Source organism: Triticum aestivum, chromosome 4A, assembly GCF_018294505.1.
Source record: "Triticum aestivum cultivar Chinese Spring chromosome 4A, IWGSC CS RefSeq v2.1, whole genome shotgun sequence".
NCBI classification, from domain to species: Eukaryota; Viridiplantae; Streptophyta; class Magnoliopsida; order Poales; family Poaceae; genus Triticum; species Triticum aestivum.
Window position 1 is genome coordinate 613,070,658 of NC_057803.1, and position 21,330 is coordinate 613,091,987.

General features: G+C 46.3%; 1 protein-coding gene across 1 annotated transcript; it reads left to right on the top strand.

Annotated features, from left to right (window-relative positions):
- The first annotated feature begins 395 nt into the window (after nucleotides 1–395).
- On the top strand, nucleotides 396–18,819 carry LOC123084065 (laccase-15). The gene is made up of 6 exons (XM_044505860.1): nucleotides 396–731; nucleotides 3,931–4,082; nucleotides 16,846–17,093; nucleotides 17,167–17,286; nucleotides 17,613–18,524; nucleotides 18,659–18,819. Exons 1-6 carry the CDS (start codon nucleotides 396–398, stop codon nucleotides 18,817–18,819), a joined length of 1,929 nt encoding a protein of 642 aa, XP_044361795.1.
- The last annotated feature ends 2,511 nt before the right edge of the window (nucleotides 18,820–21,330 follow it).

Sequence of the window (21,330 nt, forward strand, 5' to 3'; positions counted from 1 at the left end):
ATGATCTTTCATGTGCGTAGGAAAATTTTGAAATTACTACGTTCACCAACAAGCATCTACAGAGAAGAAGAGGGGAGAGAGCGGAGCTCGCGGTGCAGAGGAGATGTGCGCGAGCAGAAGAATGAGTGGATCTCATTCACCCGTGAAGAGATAAGGTAAAAGACTAGGCGGTCGTTCGGTGGTGGACCCACGTGTAGACGAACGAGTTGCGGAGTGCGCGCTGTGACCGGCCGAAACTCGGCCGGTTGACCGCATGTCGGCAAATTTAAGTTGGGCAGTGATCTGCGCCGGTGCATCGGCCGAACGATTCGGCCGATCGGCTGCCCACCGTCGGATCGCTTTGCCCAGGGCTATTAGATCACACACTTCTATCACCCCCTTCCTCACGTGCACGAATGACAAAAATCCCCCGCGACGCTATTCGTGTTGGACACCCATCATGGACCGCTTCGAGGCCTGACCTTGAAGCATCACCAGCTTACCGCCGGTCGCCGTCCTTGCCCCCGGTCGCCGTCTCCGTCACCGGCTCGCCACCCTCGCCCCCGGTCGTCGGTCGCCGTCCTCATCGCCGGCTTGCCGCCCTCGCCCCCGGTCGCCGGTCGCCGTCCTTGTCGCCGCCCAGTCGCCGTCCTCACCCCCGGTCGCCGGTCGCCATCCTTGTCACCGCCCAGTCGCCGTCCTCGCCCCCAGTCGCCGTCCTCGTCACCACCGGTCATTCGGCGGGCCCCCCGGTTGAAGCTTTTTTTGCCATTACCGCTTGAAGCTTTTTGTCCTGGCGGTTGAAGCTTTTCCACTGCCGTTTGAAGCTTTTTCCACCATTGAAGCATTTTTTTCGCGGTGGAAGATTTTTCTGCCACTCTGAAAACTTTTCCTCTAGCTGAATGAAGCTTTTCCACAAACGGTTGAAGCATTTTCTCCCTGGGTGGAAGCTAGACACTTGACTAGTTCTAGCAAATAAAAATGCAGCTGGTAGCAAATGTATACACCGGTTGTAGCATTTGTCCACCCTGGTTGCAGCTTCTGCCATGCCGGCGTTCGTAGCGGACAGTCGACAGGTTCCAGCAAAAAACGATGCCGAATGTAGCAAAAACTGCTGGTCCAGCAAAAACGACTCTGATGGAAGCATTTTTGGGTGCTACTTCTAGCAAAACACTGCGCCGGTTCTAGCAAACGTGATCCGTGGTTGCAGCATCACCCCATCCATTCCAAGTCCAACTTGCCATGGTGACCCCAGCAACTCGCCGGGGTGAATCCCGCAGCTCGCCGCCGTTACTGGTTCCAGCAAAACAAGTACGTGATTGCAGCTCCCTTCCCAGCCGGCGGTGGATGGGGTCGGGACCCGACGGTGGCACCGCCCACCGGCGACCAGCCGGCGAGGCGGCAGGGCCGGGCAACGAGGAGGTGGGGAGCGGGGCGACGGGGCTCGGGGGCGCTGCTCGCGGGCGCGCGCGGACTGCGTGGGAACAGCGCGGGGAGGGATGGATAAGATGCATGGGCCATCATGGGAGAAGTTGCTATATGTGCGTGTGTGTTGTGCGTGACGAGGCAGCAGCCGGCCGAAGTGTCGGCCGGTGCGCCGGATCTAAACATTACCCATTTAAGATTGTACCAGAACTCAGCAAACACATCAAAAAAAAATCTTCGCCGAGTGCAAAAAAGAAAAACATGTACTTCGATGATATGGTGTCAAAAGCTTTGCCAGTGTCACACTCAGACATCAGGGCAAGGCTTCATGGACTGTTACACTTATAGCATAAATAAAAAATCAATGACACTGTTGTGGCCGTGGTGGCAATATCCCGGCCGGCTGATCTGAGCTGCTCGCCTCGCCAGTTGCAACATCCCGGCCGGCTAGTTGAGTTGCACGCCCCGTGGGTCCAGCTGCCCTCCCCGTCATCGCAACTGTGCGTTGTAACAGTAGGCATCACGGGTTGCAACGCACCCGCTGTGGTTGCAACGCCACCGCTATGGTCATAGCATCTTGCTAGCTGGTTCTAACCCCGTGTGCCATCTCCTTCGTAGCATACTTGCGCATTGGTTCTAACCACTTGTCCCGCCGTGGTTGCAACATCCCGGCTGCAACATCGACTCAGCTGGATCTGGTTGTGCACCCTGCCGGTTGCAGTATCCCGGCGGGTTGGCCCCAGTCGCGAGCCTCGCCACTCGGTGCACACCAAAACTGTGCTGCACAAACGAACGTGATGGGAGTGTGAGCGCCGTCGTGTGCGAGAGAGATAGAGAAGGGGGACATGAACCTGTAGTGGAGGTCACCTCGCGGTTGGATAAGGGTGGGGCGGTGGTTGCCCGGCGTAATGGCCAAGATGGGCAAAGGGGAGCACGGTCGCATGCGAGATATGGAGAAAGGGAGAGACTAGAGATAAACCTATGAAGGAGGTCACCTCATGATTGGATATAGGCTGGGGTGCTGCCGCTTTCGGGCGTGGGTCCAACAGGACACGTGTTGCGTGCGCGCGACCGACTTGGAGCTGAGATCGGCAAGCCTATTTCCAACCTTTACTTCATTATTTTTGTAGGTTCAAACCTTTACCTTCAAGTTTTGAATTATTTTTTAAGATAATTTATCACATATGCCATGTGGTAGGAAGAACTTCATGTTTCTTGAATACTTTGGTCATAATGAAACACGCCTATCCATAACAGTATAGCAGTGTATATGGGCTCCCTTAATTTCGTAAAAGCATCCACAACGGAACCCTAAATTTCTCCCTATACGTCTAGATGGAAAGCCCAAATAGTGTTTGGATAGGTGAAAGAAAAGAAAACACCCAGCCGGATCTCTCAAATTATCCTCATATATGTCTGGGTTGTTTACAAAATATTCATATTCAGCCCATATGTGAAGAGGATATGAGCGCGATTGGCATTTTCGGGCAATCCGCCAAATCGTATTTGGCCCATCCGAAGCACTTCCCCTCTTTATTTTTTCTTTCTTTTTCATCTTCATCAATCATATGCATGAGACCCCACATATAAGAGGGAATAAAGGATGGTTGTGTCCAGAAACAAATGACAGCTTAAAGTGGACACGTGACGTATAGGGTTTCAAATTCCGAATCCACCCGGTGCCAAGCATCTCCTACACGCATCACAAGACACATCACGTGGCATGGTCACTCTCATCACCAAGCAAGAACCAAGGGCCCCACCCCCTGCCCGCCACGTGTAAGGCTGGTTCTAATGAGGAGTAACTTAGGCTAGTAACATGCATACTAGCCTATATTACTGTCTCTATAGTGGAAAGTAACATATATATGTGCTATCATGCGACATTTCATTTGTTAGGTCGTATGCTTATCTTGTCTTGCTATGTGTGATGTTATCCATAATGTGAGTAACATATTATGTTACCACATGCCTCTCTTTTCTTATTAATTACTTATCACATCATCTATTTTATAAGATATATGTGATGTTATTATTTATGTTACTCTAAGCGAGAGAATGGGCGAGACTGTGCTACTTACGTGGTAACGAGGGACTGCGAGAACCATTTCTGGAGACCGCTGACGGATCTGAACGGTACTCAACTACCATTTCCCCAACTCTTCTTCTTCCTTCCAGTTCCCCTTACTACTCAGAAATCCTCGCCTTGCTGCTCTGCAGTCCCAAGACTGCATTGGCTGCTTCTTCGCTGGCAGGCATGGGCACCGTCGGCGTTGCCTTGTTCCTCCCCGTGGCTCTAGCAGCGACCGCGGCGTTGCCTTGTTCGTCGTAAGCGTCCCTGGCTAGCTCCCTCCCTTGTCTTCTACCCCCTCCGTCTCATAATATAAGAACATTTTTGACACTACATTAGTATAAAAAATGTTCTTATATTATGGGACGAAGGGAATAAGAAATTGCTTGTTTAGTTGTTGAACTAGAAACAGGAGGTCTGTTCTTATGATTTGCTGGAATATAATGTATATGTAGGTGAGCCAGATTAAGCTGCGTCGCCTGTGCAACGACACGCTAGTCACCGTGGTCAACGGCCAACTCCCCGGTCCAGCAATTGAGGTCACGGAAGGAGATTCACTGGTTGTTCATGTCATCAACAAGTCGCCCTCTGGGTTAACTATTCATTGGTAATTAATTAGTACCTAATTTTGTGTAGCACTAGTTTATATGCCCTACTTACTTGTTCTATGCATTATGCACGTTGTCCTGCCTGCTACGCTTCAGCTGAGCAAATGATCACAGTATTCTTTGGGAGAGAGAGAGAGAGCGAGAGTTCTCCTTGGCTCAGAATTTCCTAGTATGAACTTATTTTACCAGCAACAACCTATACTTCCTTCGTTCGAAAATACTTGTCCCAAAAATGTTGTATCTAGACTTAATTTAGTGATAGATACATCCATTTTATTCATTTCTAGGACAAGTATTTCCAGACAAAGGAAGTATAAATGTGCGTGAGAGCTCAGATAACCAAAACACTAACCAAAGATCGTTACACCATTATAACAGACAAACATGGAAATTTTGAGTCATATTTATATGAGGAAAATACATTAGTGGTACATCAGGTTGCACGCAATGACCACTTTGGTGCCTAAAGTAGAAAATACCTGAAACTGGTGCTCAAACATGTCTCCTGATGCACATACGGTGCAAATTCTGTTTGTAGACATAGACCATGCCTGCGTGGCATGTCAGCATGGCACCAGGCCCCTATCAGTCACTGAAGCATCACATTTTTGTGAAAACCCCCTAAATCAGTACTAAATTTGGTAAAAAAAACAACTAGATGATTCCTTCGAAAAAAACCTGAGTGGGCATCAAACCAACAACATCCTACACTACTTCCTACCGCACCAGCCACTAGGCTAGAAAACATTTTGTCTCCATCAAGGATATGCAATACTTACTTACTTAGGGCCTGTTCAGATGTCCTCCAGCTTTACTTGATCCGGTAATATCGCTTATATTTCCCGATGGCAGCTTCTCCCATGGATTGTGATCGACGCTTGCTCTAGTTTCTCGTACGCGCAAGCAGGCCAACCTACCTCGACGGGCTGAGCCCAGCCGGCTCAACAGTTAAGGTGGCCTTAGGCCCGGCCGGACACACAGGAGTAGAGTGGTTGGGCTTGGCTCAGTTTAGAGGGAAATGTAGCGGTGTCTCCGCGTAGCCTCATCTAGAGAATATAAGGTGTTGGGAGAGGGGGAGAGAAGGCAGCGAACCGGTATGCAGCCCTCGAGTTACTTGGCAGTGGCATTACTTTGTAATTTAGGCCAACTTCTGATTTCCATTTTCCTGAATTGCCAGATGTTGGGGAACGTAGCAGAATTTTAAAATTTTCTACGCATCACCAAGATCAATCTATGGAGTCATCTAGCAACGAGGGCGAGAGGAGTGCATCTACATACCCTTGTAGATCGTGCGCGGAAGCATTCAAGAGAACGGGGTTGATGGAGTCGTACTCGACGTGATCCAAATGACCGATGACCTAGTGCCGAACGGACGGCACCTCCGCGTTCAACACACGTACGGTTGGGAAGACGTCTCCTCCAACTTGATCCAGCAAGGGGGAAGGAGAGGTTGATGAAGATCCAGCAGCACGACGGCATGGTGGTGGATGCAGCAGGATCCCGGCAGGGCTTCGCCAAGCGCAAGCGGGGAGGAGAGGTGTTACGGAGGGAGAGGGAGGCGCCAAGAGCAAGGGGTGCAGCTGCCCTCCCTCCCTCTTTATATAGGGGCCTTGGGGGGCGCCGGCCCTAGGATATGGATCTCCAAATGGGGCGGCGGCCAAGGGGTGGCTCCCCCCCAAGCCAAGTGGGGGGCGCCCCCACCCCTAGGGTTTCCCAACCCTAGGCGCAGGGGAGGCCCAAGGGGGGGCGCACCAGCCCACCAGGGGCTGGTTCCCCTCCCACTTCAGCCCATGGGGTCCTCCGGGATAGGTGGCCCCACACGACCCGGCACAATACCGGCGACCCCCGAAACCTTCCCGGTGGCCGAAACTGGACTTCCTATATATAAATCTTTACCTCCGACCATTCCGGAACTCCTAGTGACGTCCGGGATCTCATCCGGGACTCCAAACAACTTTCGGGTTACTGCATACTAATATCTCTGCAACCCTAGCGTCACCGAACCTTAAGTGTGTAGACCCTACGGGTTCGGGAGACATGCAGACATGACCGAGACGCCTCTCCAGTCAATAACCAACAGCGGGATCTGGATACCCATGTTGGCTCCCACATGCTCCACGATGATCTCATCGGATAAACCACGATGTCGAGAATTCAATCAATCCGTATACAATTCCCTTTGTCAGTCGGTACGTTACTTGCCCGACACTCGATCGTCGGTATCCCAATACCTTGTTCAATCTCGTTACCGGCAAGTCACTTTACTCGTACCGTAATGCATGATCCCGTGATCAACCACTTGGTCACATTGAGATTATTATGATGATGCATTACCGAGTGGGCCCGGAGATACCTCTCCGTCATGCGGAGTGACAAATCCCAGTCTCGATTCGTGCCAACCCAACAGACACTTTCGGAGATACATGTAGTGTACCTTTATAGTCACCCAGTTACGTTGTGACGTTTGGCACACCCAAAGCACTCCTACGGTATCCGGGAGTTGCACAATCTCATGGTCTAAGGAATGATACTTGACATTCAGAAAAAGCTACAGCAAACGAACTACACGATCTTTGAGCTATGCTTAGGGTTGGGTCTTGTCCATCACATCATTCTCCTAATGATGTGATCCCGTTATCAATGACATCCAATGTCCATAGTTAGGAAACCATGACTATCTTTTGATCAACGAGCTAGTCAACTAGAGGCTCACTAGGGACTTGTTGTGGTCTATGTATTCACACATGTATTACGATTTCCGGATAACACAATAATAGCATGAATAATAGACAATTATCATAAACAAAGAAATATAATAATAACCATTTTATTATTGCCTCTAGGGCATATTTCCAACAGTCTCCCACTTGCACTAGAGTCAATAGTCTAGTTACATTGTGATGAATTGAACACCCATGCAGTTCTGGTATTGATCATGTTTTGATCTAGGGAGAGGTTTAGTCAACGGATCTGCCACATTCAGGTCCGTATGTACTTTACAAATCTCTATGTCTCCATTTTGAACACTTTCACGAATGGAGTTGAAGCGACGCTTGATATGCCTGGTCTTCCTGTGAAACCTGGGCTCCTTGGCAAGGGCAATAGCTCCAGTGTTGTCACAGAAGAGGGTCATCAGGCCCGACGCATTGGGTATGACTCCTAGGTCGGTAATGAACTCCTTCACCCAGACTGCTTCTTGTGCTGCCTCCGAGGCTGCCATGTACTCCGCTTTACATGTAGATCCTGCCACAACGCTTTGCTTGCAACTGCACCAGCTTACTGCCCCACCATTCAAAATGTACATGTATCCGGTTTGTGACTTAGAGTCATCCAGATCTGTGTCGAAGCTAGTATCGACGTAACCCTTTACGACAAGCTCTTCGTCACCTCCATAAACGAGAAATATATCCTTAATCCTTTTCAGGTACTTCAGGATATTCTTGACCGTTGTCCAGTGTTCCATGTCGGGATTACTTTGGTACCTTCCTACCAAACTTACGACAAGGTTTACATCAGGTCTGGTACACAGCATAGCATACATGATAGACCCTATGGCCGAGGCATAGGGGACGACACTCATCTTTTCTCTATCTTCTGCCGTGGTTGGGCATTGAGCCGTGCTCAATCTCGTACCTTGCAATACAGGCAAGAACCCCTTCTTTGACTGATCCATTTTGAACTTCTTCAATATCTTGTCAAGGTACGTACTCTGTGAAAGACCAATGAGGCATCTCAATCTATCTCTATAGACCTTGATGCCTAATATATAAGCAGCTTCTCCAAGATCCTTCATTGAAAATCACTTGTTCAAGTAGGCCTTTATGCTTTCCAAGAATTCTATATCATTTCCCATCAACAGTATGTCATCCACATACAATATGAGAAATACTACAGAGCTCCCACTCACTTTCTTGTAAATGCAGGCTTCTTCATAAGTCTGCGTAAACCCAAACGCTTTGATCATCTCATCAAAACGAATGTTCCAACTCCGAGATGCTTGCACCAGCCCATAAATCGAGCGTTGGAGCTTGCACACCTTGTCAACATTCTTAGGATCGACAAAACCTTCCGGCTGCATCATATACAATTCTTCCTTAAGGAAACCATTAAGGAATGCTGTTTTGACGTCCATTTGCCATATCTCATAATCATAGAATGCGGCAATTGCTAACATGATTCGGACGGACTTCAGCTTCGCTACGGGTGAGAAAGTCTCATCGTAGTCAACCCCTTGAACTTGTCGATAACCCTTAGCGGCAAGCCGAGCTTTATAGATGGTCACATTACCATCCGCGTCTGTCTTCTTCTTAAAGATCCATTTATTTTCTATGGCTCGCCATTCATCGGGCAAGTCGGTCAAAGTCCATACTTTGTTTTCATACATGGATCCTATCTCGGATTTCATGGCTTCCAGCCATTTGTCAGAATTCGGGCCCGCCATCGCTTCTTCATAGTTTGAAGGTTCACCGTTGTCTAACAACATGATTTCCAAGACAGGGTTGCCGTACCACTCTGGTGTGGAACGTGTCCTCGTGGACCTACAAAGTTCAGTAGCAACTTGATCTGAAGTTTCATGATCATCATCATCAACTTCCTCTCTAGTCGGTGCTGGCACCTCAGGAACATTTTCTTGAGCTGCGTCACTTACCAGTTCAAGAGGTAATACTTCATCAAGTTCTACTTTCCTCCCACTTATTTCTTTCGAGAGAAACTCTTTCTCTAGAAAGGACCCATTCTTGGCAACAAAGATCTTGCCTTCAGATCTGAGGTAGAAGGTATACCCAATAGTTTCTTTAGGGTATCCTATGAAGACGCATTTTTTCAATTTGGGTCGAGCTTTTCAGGTTGAAGTTTCTTGACATAAGCATCGCATCCCCAAACTTTTAGAAACGACAGCTTAGGTTTCTTCCCAAACCATAATTCATACGGTGTCGTCTCAATGGATTTCGACGGAGCCCTATTTAAAGTGAATGCGGCAGTCTCTAAAGCATAGCCCCAAAATGACAGCGGTAGATCGGTAAGAGACATCATAGATCACACCATATCCAATAGAGTGCGATTACGACGTTCGGACACACCATTATGCTGAGGTGTTCCAGGCGGCGTGAGTTGTGAAACTATTCCACATTTTCTTAAGTGTGTGCCAAATTTGTGACTCAAGTATTCTCCCCCATGATCTGATCGTAAGAACTTGATTTTCCTGTCACGTTGATTCTCAACCTCACTCTGAAATTCCTTAAACTTTTCAAAGGTTTCAGACTTGTGTTTCATTAAGTAGACATACCCATATCTACTCAAGTCATCAGTGAGGGTGAGAACATAACGATAGCCACCGCGAGCCTCAACACTCATTGGACCGCACACATCAGTATGTATGATTTCCAATAAGTTGGTTGCTCGCTCCATTGTTCCTGAGAACGGAGTCTTGGTCATTTTACCCATGAGGCATGGTTCGCACGTGTCAAATGATTCGTAATCAAGAGACTCCAAAAGTCCATCTGCATGGAGCTTCTTCATGCGTTTGACACCTATGTGATCAAGGCGGCAGTGCCACAAGTATGTGAGACTATCATTATCAACTTTACATCTTTTGATATTCACACTATGAATATGTGTAACATTACGCTCGAGATTCATTAAGAATAAACCATTCACCAACGGAGCATGACCATAAAACATATCTCTCATATAAATAGAACAACCATTATTCTCGAATTTAAATGAGTAGCCATCTCAAATTAAACGAGATCCTGATACAATGTTCATGCTCAAAGCTGGCACTAAATAACAATTATTGAGGTTTAAAACTAATCACGTGGGTAAATGTAGAGGCAGCGTGCCGACGGCGATAACATCGACCTTGGAACCATTCCCGACGCGCATCCTCACCTCGTCCTTCGCCAGTCTCCGCTTATTCTGCAGCTCCTGCTTTGAGTTACAAATGTGAGCAACCGCACCGGTATCAAATACCCAGGAGCTACTACGAGTACTGGTAAGATACACATCAATTACATGTATATCACATATACCTTTAGTGTTGCCGGCCTTCTTGTCTGCTAAGTATTTGGGGTAGTTCCGCTTCCAGTGACCAATTCCCTTGCAATAAACACTCAGTCTCAGGCTAGGGTCCATTCTTTGGCTTCTTCCCGGCAGCTTGCTTACCGGGCGTGGCAACTCCCTTGCCGTCCTTCTTGAAGTTCTTCTTACCCTTGCCTTTCTTGAACTTAGTGGTTTTATTCACCATCTTTTTGATTTCCACCTCTGCTGATTTCAGCATTGAATATGCCTCAGGAATGGTCTTTTCCATCCCCTGCATATTGAAGTTCATCACAAAGCTCTTGTAGCTCGGTGGAAGCGACTGAAGGATTCTGTCAATGACCGCGTCATCCGGGAGATTAACTCCCAGCTGAGTCAAGCAGTTATGCAACCCAGACATTTTGAGTATGTGCTCACTGACAGAACTATTTTTCTCCATCTTACAGCTGAAGAACTTGTCGGAGACTTCATATCTCTCGACCCGGGCATGAGCTTGGAAAACCATTTTCAGCTCTTCGAACATCTCATATGCTCCGTGTCTCTCAAAACGCTTTTGGAGCCCCGGTTCTAAGTTGTAAAGCATGCCACACTAAACGAGGGAGTAATCATCAGCACGTGATTGCCAAGCGTTCATAACGTCTTGGTTCTCTGGGATGGGTGTGTCACCTAGCGGTGCTTCTAGGACATAATCTTTCTTGGCAGCTATGAGGATGATCCTCAGGTTCCGGACCCAGTCCGTATAGTTGCTGCCATCATCTTTCAGCTTGGTTTTCTCTAGGAACGCGTTGAAGTTGAGGACAACGTGGGCCATTTGATCTACAAGACATATTGTAAAGATTTTAGACTAAGTTCATGATAATTAAGTTCATCTAATCAAATTACGTAATGAACTCCCACTCAGATAGACATCCCTCCCGTCATCTAAGTGAAACATGATCCGAGTTAACTAGGCCGTGTCCGATCATCACGTGAGACGGACTAGTCAACATCGGTGAACATCTTCATGTTGATCGTATCTTCTATACGACTCATGCTCGACCTTTCGGTCTTCCGTGTTCCGAGGCCATGTCTGTACATGCTAGGCTCGTCAAGTCAACCTAAGTGTATTGCGTGTGTAAATCTGGCTTACACCCGTTGTATTCGAACGTTAGAATCTATCACACCCGATCATCACGTGGTGCTTCGAAACAACGAACCTTCGCAACGGTGCACAGTTAGGGGGAACACTTTCTTGAAATTATTACGAGGGATCATCTTATTTAAGCTACCGTCGTTCTAAGCAAATAAGATGGAAAACATGATAAACATCACATGCAATCAAATAGTGACATGATATGGCCAATATCATTTGCTCCTTTTGATCTCCATCTTCGGGGCTCCATGATCATCGTTGTCACCGGCATGACACCATGATCTCCATCATCATGATCTCCACCATCGTGTCTTCTTGAAGTTGTCTCTTCATCTATTACTTCTACTACTATGGCTAACGGTTTAGCAATAAAGTAAAGTAATTACATGATGTTATATGTTGACACGCAGGTCACAAATAAATTAAGACAACTCCTATGGCTCCTGCCGGTTGTCATACTCATCAACATGCAAGTCGTGATTCTTATTACAAGAACATGATCTGTTGGAAATATGCCCTAGAGGCAATAATAAATAAGTTATTATTATATTTCCTTGTTCATGATAATCGTTTATTATCCATGCTATAATTGTATTGATAGGAAACTCAGATACATGTGTGGATACATAGACAACACCATGTCCCTAGTAAGCCTCTAATTGACTAGCTCGTTGATCAATAGATGGTTACGGTTTCCTGACCATGGACATTGGATGTCGTTGATAACGGGATCACATCATTAGGAGAATGATGTGATGGACAAGACCCAATCCTAAGCATAGCACTAGATCGTGTAGTTCATATGCTAAAGCTTTTCTAATGTCAAGTATCATTTCCTTAGACCATGAGATTGTGCAACTCCCGGATACCGTAGGAGTGCTTTGGGTGTACCAAACGTCACAACGTAACTGGGTGGCTATAAAGGTGCACTACGGGTATCTCCGTAAGTGTCTGTTGGGTTGGCACGAATCGAGACTGGGATTTGTCACTCCGTGCGACGGAGAGGTATCTCTGGGCCCACTCGGTAGGACATCATCATAATGTGCACAATGTGATCAAGGAGTTGATCACGGAATGATGTGTTACGGAACGAGTAAAGAGACTTGCCGGTAACGAGATTGAACAAGGTATCGGGATACTGACGATCGAATCTCGGGCAAGTATCGTACCGATAGACAAAGGGAATTGTATACGGGATTGATTAAGTCCTTGACATCGTGGTTCATCCGATGAGATCATCGTGGAACATGTGGGAGCCAACATGGGTATCCAGATCCCGCTGTTGGTTATTGACCGGAGAACGTCTCGGTCATGTCTGCATGGTTCCCGAACCCGTAGGGTCTACACACTTAAGGTTCGATGATGCTAGGGTTATAAAGGAAGCTTGTATGTGGTTACCGAATGTTGTACGGAGTCCCGGATGAGATCCTGGACGTCACGAGGAGTTCCGGAATGGTCCGGAGGTAAAGATTGATATATTGGACGAAGGGTTTTGGAGTCCGGGAGTGTTCTGGAGGTACCGGGTGATGACCAGCATGACCGAAAGGTGTTTCGGGAGCCCCGACAAGTGTTGGGGGGCTTCATGGGCCAAGGGAAGGGGGCAAACCAGCCCACTAAGGGGTTGTGCGCCCCCCTCACCTAATCCCACGTGACCAGGGGGTTTGGGGCGCCCCATCTAGGGTTCCCACCTCCTGGCTTGGGGGCCAAGTCACCCAAAGGGGAGATCCCATCTGCCCTGGCCGCCGCCCCCCTAGGGGAAACCCTAGGGCGCCTCCCCTCCCCCTTGCCCCTATATATAGTGGAGGTTTTGGGGCTGCACATGACACAAGATGAGTTCCTCTCCTCTATATGATGCAGCCCTGCATCTCTCCTTCCTCCTCTCCCGCGGTGCTTGGCGAAGCCCTGCAGGATAGCCACGCTCCTCCATCACCACCACGCCGTTGTGCTGCTGCTGGATGGAGACTTCCTCAACCTCTCCCTCTCTCCTTGCTGGATCAAGGTATGGGAGACGTCACCGGGCTGTACGTGTGTTGAACACGGAGGTGCCGTCCGTTCGGCACTAGGATCATCGGTGATTTGAATCACGACGAGTATGACTCCTTCAACCCCGTTCTCTTGAATGCTTCCGCGCGCGATCTACAAGGGTATGTAGATCCACTCCTCCCTCGTTGCTAGATGACTCCATAGATTGATCTTGGTGACACATAGGAAAATTTTGAATTTCTGCTACGTTCCCCAACATGATCATCTCATACATCACATATATCATTCATCACATCCTTTGGCCATATCACATCACAAAACACTTGCTGCAAAAACAAGTTAGACGTCCTCTAATTGCTGTTGCAAGTTTTTACGTGGCTGCTATAGGTTTCTAGCAAGAACGTTTCTTACCTACGCCAAAACCACAACTTGAATTGCCAATTTCTATTTACCCTTCATAAGGACCCTATTCATCGAATCCGATCCGACTAAAGTGGGAGAGACAGACACCCGCCAGCCACCTTATGCAACTAGTGCATGTCAGTCGGTGGAACCAGTCTCACATAAGCGTACGTGTAAGGTCGGTCCGGGCCGCTTCATCCCACAATGCCGCCGAATCAAGATAAGACTAGTAACGGCAAGATAATTGACAATATCGACGCCCACAACTGCTTTGTGTTCTACTCGTGCATAGAAACTACGATAGACCTAGCTCATGATGCCACTGTTGGGGAACGTAGCAGAATTTTAAAATTTTCTACGCATCACCAAGATCAATCTATGGAGTCATCTAGCAATGAGGGAGAGAGGAGTGCATCTACATACCCTTGTAGATCGCGCGCGGAAGCGTTCAAGAGAACGGTGTTGATGGAGTCGTACTCGACGTGATCCAAATCACCGATGACCTAGTGCCGAACGGACGGCACCTCCGCGTTCAACACACGTACGGTTGGGAAGACATCTCCTTCAACTTGATCCAGCAAGGGGGAAGGAGAGGTTGATGAAGATCCAGCAGCACGACAGCGTGGTGGTGGATGCAGCAGGATCCCGGCAGGGCTTCGCCAAGCGCAAGCGGGGAGGAGAGGTGTTACGGATGGAGAGGGAGGCGCCAAGAGCAAGGGGTGCGGCTGCCCTCCCCCCTCTTTATATAGGGGCCTTGGGGGCGCCGGCCCTAGGAGATGGATCTCCAAGGGGGGCGCCGGCCAAGGGGTGGCTTCTCCCCCAAGCCAAGTGGGGGGCACCCCCACCCCTAGGGTTTCCCAACCCTAGGCGCAGGGGAGGCCCAAGGGGGGGCGCACCAGCCCACCAGGGGCTGGTTCCCCCCCCCCCACTTCAGCCCATGGGACCCTCCGGGAGAGGTGGCCCCACCCGGTGGACCCTCGGGACCCTTCCGGTGGTCCCGGTACAATACCGGCGACCCCCGAAACCTTCCCGATGGCCGAAAATGGACTTCCTATATATAAATATTTACCTTCGGACCATTCCAGAACTCCTCGTGACGTCCGGGATCTCATCTGGGACTCCGAACAACTTTCGGGTTACTGCATACTAATATCTCTACAACCCTAGCGTCACCGAACCTTAAGTGTGTAGACCCTACGGGTTCGGGAGACATGCAGACATGACCGAAACGCCTCTCCGGTCAATAACCAACAGTGGGATCTGGATACCCATGTTGGCTCCCACATGCTCCACGATGATCTCATCGGATGAACCACGATGTCGAGGATTCAATCAATCCGTATACAATTCCCTTTGTCAGTCGGTACGTTACTTGCCCGAGACTCGATCATCGGTATCCCAATACCTCGTACAATCTCGTTACCGGCAAGTCACTTTACTCGTACCATAATGCATGATCCCGTGATCAACCACTTGGTCACATTGAGCTCATTATGATGATGCATTACCGAGTGGGCCCAGAGATACCTCTCCGTCATGCGGAGTAACAAATCCCAGTCTCGATTCGTGCCAACCTAACAGACACTTTCGGAGATACCTGTAGTGTACCTTTATAGTCACCCAGTTACGTTGTGACGTTTGGCACACCCAAAGCACTCCTACGGTATCCTGGAGTTGCACAATCTCATGGTCTAAGGAATGATACTTGACATTCGGAAAAAGCTATAGCAAACGAACTACACGATCTTTGAGCTATGCTTAGGATTGGGTCTTGTCCATCACATCATTCTCCTAATGATGTGATCCCGTTATCAATGACATCCAATGTCCATAGTTAGGAAACCATGACTATCTTTTGATCAACGAGCTAGTCAACTAGAGGCTCACTAGGGACGTGTTGTGGTCTATGTATTCACACATGTATTACGATTTCCGGATAACACAATTATAGCATGAATAATAGACAATTATCATGAATAAAGAAATATAATAATAACCATTTTATTATTGCCTCTAGGGCATATTTCCAACACCAGAAATGCCACTCCAGCTTTATACACGTACGTGGACTTTCCTCCGATTTGGGAAGCTAGCTTCCTTGAGCCGAACTGTTAGGCCCAGCTCCAATGAAGATTTGGCGGATCTACTCCCTTCGTTCCGAATTACTTGTTTTGGATTTGTCTAGATACGGATGTATCTAGACTCATTTTAGTGTTAGATACCTCTGTATCTAGACAAATCTAAGACAAGTAATTTGGAACTGAGGGAGTAGAAGCTAACCAACTACCAAACAGGCCATTAATCACTTATAATGGACCACCCTTGTGGAGCATAAATGGGCCATAGTTAGTGCGGCCCAATTTTGATATGTTAGATATTTTCTCTTTTTAAGAAATTTGTAAAAGCCACTCGAAAAAACACAAATTTGTAAAAATTATGTACATTATTATCATAGTTAGAAAAGAATCAGGCATTCTTTTAGAAAATATTTATATAACTACAATAATATACTTCCTCCGTTCCCAAATACTCCCTCCGTCCGGAATTACTTGTCATCAAAATGGATGGGTCTAGAACTAAAATACATCTAGATACATCCATTTCAATGACAAGTATTTTCGGACGGGGGGAATACAAGTCCTTTCAGAGATTTCAACAAGTGACTATATTCGGAGCGAAATTAGTGAATCTACACTTCAAAATATGTCTACATATATCCATATGTTGTAGTCCATTTAAAATGTCTAAAAGGACTTATATTTAGGAACGGAGGGAGTATATAATTTCAGGAACTACTATCTGACCACCCAAGGCTCGTATTTTTTTCATGTACCACTAGTGTATTTGCCTCTATTCTTATATATGCATGTACAAAAAGTGTCAGATATAGATTTAATTCTTATAGATCTTCACATGGTACATCAGATTATAGCTGTCATGTATTTGAAAACTGTGAGATACTGAACATCAGAAAAAGTAATGGATTTCACTCACCAAATAATCACAACAAATACTACATTATCTACATATTTTTTCTGTTGAGTCAAGTACTCCTTGCGATGGCAAATTTGCGCATGTGTATATGAACCCAGTCATAAGATTAGTATTTTTTGTGTCGTAAGATCGCTATATACTCCTTTAATCTCACTGTAAAAACACACGCAGTTGAGTGTAACGATTAACGAAGCACAATTGATCTATGTATGCAGGCACGGAGTGAAGCAGCAGCTGAATTGCTGGGCTGATGGAGCAGGGATGATAACGCAATGCCCAATCCAACCAAACAAGAATTTCACGTATCGATTCAACGTCAAGGGCCAGGAGGGCACGTTGTGGTGGCATGCTCACGTCGGCTGCCTCCGTGCAACCATTCATGGTGCACTGCTCATCCGGCCAAGATCCGGGCCCAATTCTTACCCATTTCCTAGACCTAACAAAGAGATCCCCATCGTTATAGGTTTGTATGAGCGGATTTATATCGACACAGACTGCTGAGTTAGGCCAATTAAAACTTTCTAAACTTTATGCAGGTGAATGGTTGGGAATGGATCCTATTGAGTTGGAAACGAGAATTCAGAGAAGTATTTTAAGTGATGAGCCCCTTTCAGCTACAATCAATGGAAAGCTTGGGGACGCCAATAACTGTTCAGGTAATTACCATCACTGTTACTCAAGTGTTACACACAAACTAGGAAAGAATATGTACTATAAAATGGGACTACTATCAGCAAACTGAAAACCCTCTTGCAAATTTACATAGAAACTAAATGGTAGATTTCAAATAGCAGTTTTGATCTGGCATTGATGCATCTATTTCTGTTTAATTTTCGCGACCATATTATAAGAAGATGTTGCTGTTTGTTTTTGTAGACAGGCTGCTAGACAAATTAGCACTCCTTATTCTAGTACAAGCAAACTTATTCATATACAATATGCAATCAAAAGTTCTAATGTAGAATCTTGGTTCAATGTGTAGGGGTCATCGAAGACAACTACATTCTAAATGTCGAGCAGGGCAAGACATATCTCTTACGGATAGTAAACGCTGCGCTCCACTCAGAGTACTACGTGAAAATCGCTGGGCATACCTTCACAGTGGTCGCCGCTGATGCCAATTATGTGAAACCATACAACACAGATACAATTGCAATCGCGCCAGGTGAGACGGTGGACGGTCTGCTAGTTGCCGACGCATCACCTGGCAGGTACTACATTGTGGCCAACAGCAAGTCAATGAAAGTGAAAACAAGAGGGATTGTGCACTACAATCCAAGCAAAAGATATGATGATACTCCGGTAATGGCGCCTGACATGCCCGGTAAAAATGACGCAGTCGCATCCTTCTACTTCCATGGCAACTTGACCAGTCTGCCTCACCCGCTTGCGCACCCGGTGCCAGCAAACGGCGACGAGCAACTATTCATGGCCATTGACACGACACACATGTGCAGAGAAGGTGGATCAGTCTGTGGTTTGGTGTCCCGTATGAACAACATCTCGTTCCAGCTTCCCTCCAGGACACCATTGCTCAAAGCACACTACTACCACAATGTGAGCAGCAGCGTAAGCACGCTGCAAGAGTTCCCAAGCAGCATACCACCTGGGTTAGTGTACGACGAGGGCCAGACGTCGAAGGCGACGTCCGTGAGGAGGCTGCGGTACAACACCACAGTGGAGATTGTGTTCCGGTGTCCTCCGGTGATGTACAGCTACTCTAACCCTATGCACCTCCACGGACACGACTTCTTTGTTCTCGCACAGGGGCATGGGAAATACGACGCGCAAAAGGATGTGCAGACATACAATTTGGTGGATCCACCCGTGAGGAACACAATCCTTGTCCCGGTAGTGGGGTGGACTGCTATCCGATTCGTGGCAAGTAATCCTGGTACGTGCTAATGTATATGTTGCATTGCATATGTACCGCAAACCCATTATAATACCTAATATGAAATCTATCTAGTTATACATGAAAGTTTATATATAATGCGGATTGCAACTGAAAATTTGACATTCAAACAGGGGTGTGGTTCTTGCATTGCCATTATGAAAAGCACGCATCATCAGGCATGGCAATGGCATTCATGGTGGAGAACGGGCCGACATTGGACTCGACTCTTCCACCACCTCCAAGCGATTATCCAAGCTGTGATGACCAAAACAGTGGTCTGGCATTTGACTAATGCAAATTGGTGAACTTAAAGTTTGAACAAATTATATCAGCTTTGTGTGATGATATGGTTAATAAATATTTCATTATGAAAATAAATGTTTTGTTAGCAATAATCACTAGGAGCTATCCGAGTCGAACCAGAAGTCTTCACCGAATAGGACTCTTAGTTATCTAGCTTTACGCCTATGTATGCATGTGTACCCCTTACTTATGATACCAACACCATGATATCAATATAAAGAAAATCATCGGGCATGGTACCATGGCCATCAACTAGTTCTTGCATGCTTCTTGCATGTTGTTCTCGTTAGAATCAACCAGCCCAAGCCGAAGCTAGCTTTGTACGTGGGTGTCTTGGTCACAAGCTAACTAGAAGCCCAGAATGCATTCATCTAGAAACTCATCCATGCTAGGAAACATCGTGTTTGTTGCTTTTGACGAGAAAGTACATCAGCAAGTTGCATGAACAGATTGGGTCTACGCCAAGGAGTTCAGTTGTTGTGTGTATCTCGATAGGGCTAACAATTGGTATCAGGGCCAAGTTGGTTTTCTAATTATGATGGGAGATTGATCACTGATAAGAAAAATGTTTTTGATGCCACGAAAGTACTGATGACAACGAGAATGGCAGTAAATAAAGATTTCATTATAGTGAAAAGTCATCTGCCGAAGTTGCATATTCGAATCCTGACACATTAACCAAATTCTTGGCCCATCTATAGAAGATTACTCTTAAACTAATACCCTGCAACCAGTATAATTTTCTTAAAGAAAGATCTATTCAGGATTGCCTTGCTTGCAAGGGCGGACCCAGATTGGAAATTACCCGGTGCCCACATAGAACACATGCCTACATGTCAAATAATTCAATGACCTACACACTAAATCAATGGATTGCGTTAAGCAAGTGCAAATTAGACCTGATGCCAGTGACACCAGCTAACTCTACCTAGCTTCGCCCCTGCTTGCTTGGCCGTATGAATATGTATTTCAATGCCAAGCCTCGAAGAAAGAAATTGTCCTACTAAAATTAGATTTCAATGCTTAAGACAATCGGAAATAATGATAGGGGGAGAGGATGTGTCGGCTTGGACGATCATATGGCAGTAGAGCTCAGATACAAGTTCACATCAGCGTCACATTGGTTATCGCTGTCAAGCACGGAAACTCTTATCCTCCCAAGTGTTTTTCTTGAGATTTTCCATGCCACCAGTGTAACCGAGCAGTAGAGGACCTACCCCTATGGATCCACATGTACAATATATAAACCTATTTATCTTCGACCAATCAAGCACAACAAGATTTGTTTTGGGATATGTTGTTTTTAAGTTGTTTCAAGATATGTTGGAACAATGCTATGCTCTTATTTTGCCACAACTTAAAGAATATGACGATATGCATGTATGCACGTTTCAACAGATGTTGATGCACCATCTAATTCCACGATACATCTCGTCACTCAAAAAAGGGAAGCCCATGCCATTTGTTCTACATATATAGCATTATACAACAATAGAGCCCACACAACCCTCCTACTTTCTCATGCATATAGGGACCAAGCAAGCAAAAATATCAACACCAAAGCTCATCATTCCCACACAAAAAATACTAAAGCTTCATCAAGAAGTATTATATTCAATAAAATAATCCCGTACATGTGTAGAGCATTCGTGAACAATCAAAGTACAATACAAGCATTCAGAACTAATTATCATCCACAAATTAATACGCTGCGTATATGTGATTATATGATACAAATGGCGATTCTAAGATATATGTAATACAACGTAAACAACTACTGAAGAAATATAGTGTGGGAACGTATAGATGAGGGCGGAAGATCCCCTACCCTAACATAAGGTTGGGGACCCCCTAATCCTAACTTAACTAGTCATCTATGATTGGTAGAGTCTGGTATACAGTAGCAATGTAATTTTTTATTAGCATGGATGTTATGTTCGGCAAAACATAAGGTGTTACATGCTTGCTATGATATGGGAGATGCTCAATGCCTAAATAAAAGCCATACATTCCCTCCACTAACACATTATATGACAACACAAGATTCGCAAGCTTTGGCATGGACCCTTTCATGACATTATGTATGCCCCATACATACAAGTGAGGTCAAACTTCTTCATATATGGAAATGCAATGATAGTAAGGTTTTTTGGTATAGGTATGTATTTGGGCTCCATTGTGGAAACAAGCCAAGCGTAGCGCAACTAATGATGGGAGCTCAAAAGAATGTGCAGACCCTCCTCCGTTAATTTAGCTTAACGGATTTCTAGACAAACAAAGCTTGCGAGTGCTAGAGAAATCCACTATGAAACGTTCACAAAATAGATCATGGCTTCCATAGAAATATCTTGAAGGGAAAAGATGCCAAAGGGGACCAAGAATCTAGGAAGTTGATGGAACCATTGTAATTACATCTCTTTAAATATTGACCTACAGTGAGGAGAGTATCATTTCCTCATACCTCTTGTCTAGTAACGGATCTAGGGGAGGGGGGCATCAC